General features: G+C 32.3%; 2 protein-coding genes across 2 annotated transcripts; both read right to left on the reverse strand.

Moving 5' to 3' along the window:
- Positions 1-742: 742 nt before the first annotated feature.
- Positions 743-1,245, reverse strand: LOC109172200 (polyadenylate-binding protein 7-like). Its single transcript, XM_019321348.1, has 3 exons — positions 1,076-1,245; positions 868-965; positions 743-751 (listed from the first exon to the last, which is right to left on the reverse strand). Exons 1-3 carry the CDS (start codon positions 1,239-1,241, stop codon positions 743-745), a joined length of 273 nt encoding a protein of 90 aa, XP_019176893.1. The 5' UTR covers positions 1,242-1,245.
- A 497-nt stretch (positions 1,246-1,742) lies between these two features.
- Positions 1,743-2,715, reverse strand: LOC109172348 (polyadenylate-binding protein 1-like 2). The gene is made up of 2 exons (XM_019321538.1): positions 2,459-2,715; positions 1,743-1,933 (listed from the first exon to the last, which is right to left on the reverse strand). Exons 1-2 carry the CDS (start codon positions 2,649-2,651, stop codon positions 1,743-1,745), a joined length of 384 nt encoding a protein of 127 aa, XP_019177083.1. The 5' UTR covers positions 2,652-2,715.
- Between the last annotated feature and the right edge of the window lie 3,869 nt (positions 2,716-6,584).

Below are 6,584 nucleotides of genomic sequence, written 5' to 3' on the forward strand. Positions count from 1 at the left end.
TTGAAAATCAAAACTACATTGCATATCCGTCAAATCTTCAATAATTGAGGGATTGAAACTTGAAAGTGCGATTTTCACTTTTACCAAAAAAAAAAATGAAATTATATAACAATAAATAATTCTTGCCATTGAACTTCTACTTTTCAAATTTAATTACAAATTTGTATATATATAGGAAAAATTTTGTCTGTATATCAAAGTTTTTCACTTTATTTTGGTGGAAAAAAAATTTTGTTTTTTTTTTTTAATTTTATTTTTTCATAGAATTATAATGTGAAAAAACAATATTATAATCTTAAAATTTGAATATTAGGTCCGTTTATTTTAGTTTTGTATAGTACTCTGACCAAAATTCTGTTTTTCAATCATTAATCAAGAATACATAATATTGTTAACCAAAATTCTTTTTCAATCATTAATCAAGAATACATAATATTGTTAACCAAAATTCTATTTTTCAATCATTAATCAAGAATACATAATATTGTTAATCAAGGATCTTATTGATTGGTCCGTGATATAATTTGCCTATTTTATAAGTTCTATTTTTCGGAACTATAACCTTATTAAAATAGCACAATATTAAAAAAATTCTTGACATTTTAACATTAAAATTTCTTTCCAATACATAATACACAAAGATAGGAACTGTAACTTCTCCATTGTTTTAAGCATATGCCAAATCTCAAGCAAATAGTTTGTATTCATTTGAAGAACAAGCAGCTGGTAAACTAATACAGAATTAGCAAACCTGTAAATATAGAAAGCAATATATTCTAGATTTACAAATCATCACTCACTATTCAAATATTGATCACTTACTAGATTGACCTATATATTTATGTTTATATATTATACACACAACACATCCCTCATTGAAAACGTGCGCAGGTCCCGATTGATTCTCAAGAGTCTTTCCCTTTCAGCCCTCTTCTGTGCCCTTCCAACAAACAGCTTCTTTGATCCTGAGATTGATGACAATATGAAGAAATTACATTAGCATACAATCATATTCAAAACGTACGTGAGAAATACATACATATATAATAAGCATCAAAGCATGCACTGCACGTACCTATTAATTCACCATTAAGAGCCTCAATTGCCTTCCTAGCATCTTCATCCGAATCAAAATTGACAAAGCCAAAGCCTCTTGAATTTCCTTCTTCATCCCTCATAATGACAGCAGAATTGATCTTCCCATATCGGGAGAACTTCTCTCTTAGGAAGTCCTCTGTCATATTGTAACCGAAATTTTTCACATATAGATTAGTGAACTTTTTCTTTTTATTAAATGCATCCATCATCCTCTCTTATTTCTTCTTAAATGGGGACACATGTCTGAAAAACACCAAACAATTTTAACCAATTAGCTAGACTTTTTGAATGAAACAATACTCTGAACCCAAAATCTACAAGATGAAAGCTAAGAGCATGCAGGTTCCAAATTCCAAATTCAGAAACATATAAAGAAAGTTACACGAATTGAAACCTAACGGGTTCTTAATGGATGAACCCGTTAATGATCCCCGGGACAAACACTAACCAATTATTTTTGTGTAGTGTTAATGGAGGTTGTGTAATAATTGCCAGGTAGTAAAAAGGGAGTAGGCAACTTACAGCTTCTTCCCTTCAAACACTGCTCCATGGAGGGAACTGATAGCAGAAATGGCTGAGTTCTGTGTTTCAAAGTGAACAAATCCAAAACATTTGCTCTTTCCATTTTTCTCCTCCACGACTTTTCAGGACAGTATTATGCCATATTTGCTAAACATGCTCTCTAATTGAGCACTGGTGACGGAATGAGCAAGGTTCTTGACAAAAACATTCTCAATCCCAGCTTTTCTTAGCTCTGATTCCCTTTGCCACCACATAATCCTCATTGGCTTTCCTCTCAGGGTTTTATGGTTTAGGCATGCTAGAGCCTTTGAAGCTGATAAAAAAAAAAACATAAATAATTATTTGCGAATTATAATCATTCAATCATGACATGAAAATATATGTTAACTTTAAGTAAGACCTAATTTTTTTTTAGGTGCGTGGAGCCTGTAAAATGATAGTTTATCAAAATTTTTTAGAAATATTTTTATTAAAGAAAATTCAATTTCTGAAACAAAAATTTATTTTCACTTTGTATTAAAAATTGTCCCAGAGCCCTCCAGTTCATATATAATCCTCCTATATTTTCTCTGGGAGTGGTATGTATCTTATCAGGTTAATCTCAATTTTACATTTAATGTTCATGTCTCCTAGTGATGAAAAACATCACCTTTTCATTATTCCCAAATACACCCCTTCACTCTCTACCGTTACCAGCCAAACTTTTGGGGACAAAACTGAAAAAAACACAACCCTTCATTGAGACCCACACTAACGTACTTGTCACCCAAGAAAGCATAGCAAAGAGATTAAACGCAAATAGACGTAGAAAATTAAGTAGGATGGTTTGGTTTGTTACCGTGAGAAATACAGGAGAAGTTGACGAAAGCATAACAAAGAGATTTCCCAGACACGGCGTCTTTGCGAATCCCGAAGGAATCCAACGGGCCAATCACAGAAAATGCAACCTCGAGGTCAGTTGCTGTGGTTTCCGGGTGAAGATCCCCCACGTAGAGAGTATGCCGCAGCCAAAGTGGTGACACCTCCGCCATTTGTGTTACTCCAGCACAGGATTGGTTAGGACACAAGAGTTTTTAATTAGTGAAGTAAGAAAGAGCTTTTGCTTCTTGGAGAAAGAGAGCCAAGTCAATAATGGTAGGAGTTTGAAAGAGATATATTATTTATAACGGTTTGTAGAGGTATTTTTGTTTAATAAAAAATACATATTCTTGATGGATTAGGAATACCTAATACAAATGGGCTTGGGAATAGCTATTCCCATGGCAAAGAGGAATAGCAGATTCTATGCCGTAAAAATCTAGAATAAATCTATTTCATGGAATGACATTTCAATTTTAATATATTCCACAAACCAAACGTCACATAGTGAGGTATCTAAACGACATCGTTTCATTTTATCAAGGAGATTTAAAAAAAAAAAAAATTAGACTCCAAATTTGATATTATTTAATTTTAATTTTTTCATATAATATAAAATGGAAAAAAAAAAAAAAAAAACTACATTAGAATCTTAAATAATATTAAACTATTTACTTCAATTTTCTATACTACTATGTCCAACACTTTTAAAGACTTCAGTTTTCTATACTTCTATGTCCAACACTCTTATTGAAGTACTCCGTACATAATATTGTTGCCTTTGTTAACCAAAGGCCTTGTACACGATATAATTTTGTGTATTTTTTAAGTTCCATTTTTTGGGACTACATCCTTATCAAAATAACACAATATTAAAAAAAATTTCTTGATTTTTAGACCTAGTATTTAAAATGATTTAGTTTGCATGAAATATATATAGTGTTCCTTAATTAGTTAAAGTATTCATATAATAATAATGAGAGAGAAAATGCGAAATTAATAAAAGATAAAGAAATGCCCCAAAGTACTACAAAAAGTGAAATAGCAATCCAGTTATACTCCTGGGATTTCCTCAGTTCCTAAAGTTGAATAAATCTAACAAGGATGATAAAAGCTAGGAATTTAACATTGATGGCCAGTTAATTCATCATGTGGGCAAAGGATCGATAAAGGGAGAAGATTATTACGTCTGTTGCCTGGGAGAAGATGATGGTGCATGAAAAGACTCGAATACCCTTCTCAAACAGGACATTTAACGGGAGGAGTGACGGAGGACCAAAATTGTCTTCGTCACAATAAGTGTGTCCACAAATTGTCTGATTTTTTTATAAAGGATCAAAATTGTCCGTGTCACCATAAATCTAGGACCAAAAATGTCTTTTACTCTAATAAAAACATAAAGAAATTCGGAATAGCTAAATTAGAACTAAAGTAAGTAAAAACAAAGAAACCACTAACTAAAGATCAAGTCTTTGATATATGACTACAAAATACCATATGAACTTACTACTGTCAAAACTCAGAATCATTCGCACCCATAGCTTACTTGTTTGTGAGTCTCTCCATGCGCACTTGAATGTGGGCATTTTTTTGCATCTTAAAGGCATACATTCCAAATTCTCCATCAAATGATAGAGCAACTTTTTCAGCAATTTCTAATGCTTTTTTGTCCCATGGTGTCCCAGCAAGAGCAATTCCACCTCCTCCAGATCCATCGCCAAACTTAAAATCAAGAGTAACCAATTTAACACTATCTAGCACTAAACTTCCATATAAAAGGTAATCATGTGATGTCAAAATCTGTTAAACAATAATACTTACGAAGAGTTTAGCATCTTCCTAAAAACTCTCAACATAAAAGAAAGTATCATCATTATCATCCTCCAACAGCTCCTCTGTCTCATGGAAATCCAAAATACATTGATTATTGATATGGAAGAAAAAACTTAAGTAATAAAAATTATTGGAAACACCCCAAAAAGAATTGCTATTTTGTCACCTTAATTCTCTTGGAAAAAAAAAAAAGGGCTTAAAAATAGTTATTTTCTAGAAAATGAGTTATTTTCTAAAAATCATTTTTTTGACAATATTTTTTCAAATTTCCAAACAGACCCTTATTTTGATTGTTTTTATCTGAATGTAGGGCTGTAATGAACAGGGGCTGGAGATATTGAACACTATATGTTGTAAGTATTTCCAGAAAATGTATGAAGAGATGGATAGAAAAATCAAATTTGTGATGAAGCTAGTAAACCTATATCGACCCTACGTATACTTCAAAGGAGTGTGAGTAATTAAATATGTAATTAATCATATACTTTTTAATTAATTTAGATCAAAAAATTAAGATGGTATGAATTTTGTGCACAGATATGACGATTTGAACACAGAAAAATTGAGGAAGACCTGCAAAAGAAGGCGGCATTGAGACTGATTTGTTCTATTTAATAACAACTTTCGTTCGTCTCAGTTAAATAAAACACAAACAATTCAAAGGATATATGTCTATCCCTCCCAGATCTGCGGCATTGAAAGACCAAATATATTTTATTTTATTTTATTTTGTTTTTGTTTTTGGTGAGTATTTGCCAAATTCATCTCTCTGTTGACAAAAACAATGAAACAGCAAACAATATCTACAACAGACAGTCACAGAAGCTCTTCACATGTTTTCTTCTGCCTAAGCAGACATAACTGGCAATGCAAGCAACTTCAGAAATTTCACTATATTTCACCAATTTTAGTATATTTTGTTTGGGTACTACTCTGCCTATAACATGTAAATTTCATCACAGAAATTGGTTCTCTCCAAGCTAATCACAGTACTAAGCATTCCAAACACATAAATTCAGGCAAAGCAGAAATCAATATAGAGATAGCAAGTGCTTCTTTGCAGCCATTTACTCAGCAGCAATGGAGTTTAAATCAACAAACCAAAATCAACATGGTAAGTCAAATATGCCATCCAAATTAATTATCATCTTTAATTTAATTTGCTACATGGTCTTGGTTGGTTCAGGAAAGAAAGCGCGCAGTAACTATCCATGTATCCTGAGATCTACTAAAAATGAAGAAACTTCCTGATACGACACATTCAGCAGGACATAGAAGATAGAACCAATTAAGTTTCACTTTCAAGAAAGCACAAACCAAATGTCATCATGACAAACATATACTCAACAAACAATAAAGAAAAAGAATCATGATAAGCAGCCACAGATATAGAACAACTCAGTGGCACCAAGTACAGAGCATAAAATATGCAAGCTTGATTTTCTCAGAAAGAGAAACAGAACTTAATTAGTTCAACCCCATTTTAATTGGAAAACCAAATAATTAACAATCTCCTCTGTTAAAAATAAAGCTGAATTCCTATAAGAGACTACTTGTCACAAGGTTGAGGTACAAATGCAGCAACTTATATGATATAATCTACTTAGGAGAAATATCCAAATAATAGTTTCAAAATTAGGGCCAAATAGCAACTTTCCCATATCAAGACTCATAAGTCATAAGCCCAATGTCTACAACAAACACAAGTGCAATATTCACAAAATATGTGTATCTCTCATGATACACAGTGCTTTTTCTATTTATATCATAAATAACTTCTATTACACAAGTTCTTTTGACCATAACATTAAACTAAGCTGTTCAGAAGAACAGGCAAATAACCCAAAATTAAGGAAACCACATGAAAATCAAGGAATTGATGGAAGTAACAAGACCTATCTATCACTGAAACTCTTAGAGTACATAAGAAAATATTTAGTTAAAGATTTTCTTTCCCAATTGCAGCTCTGAATTTACTGTTCAGATAGGACTGTTCGGAGTGGAAGTTTGCTTTCACCTCCTTGATTCATTATAGTAACAGTCTCAAATAATTAGAAATTCAAAACAAACCTTCTGCATAGTTTGTTAGATATACAATAGTCTAACTAATACTGAACAATAGTATACGAGAAACCTGACCTCGTATGATAGCGGAAGCGTAGCCGTGTTGATCTCCAGCCATAGTTGAGTTGAGTTGCCTCTTAACGGTAGACCGTTAGCCATGTTTTGCCTCAGACCTGACTCAGAACCCTAGATGGTGTATTGGTGTTTAC

Source organism: Ipomoea nil, unplaced genomic scaffold (assembly GCF_001879475.1).
Source record: "Ipomoea nil cultivar Tokyo-kokei standard unplaced genomic scaffold, Asagao_1.1 scaffold0415, whole genome shotgun sequence".
Lineage (NCBI taxonomy): Eukaryota > Viridiplantae > Streptophyta > Magnoliopsida > Solanales > Convolvulaceae > Ipomoea > Ipomoea nil.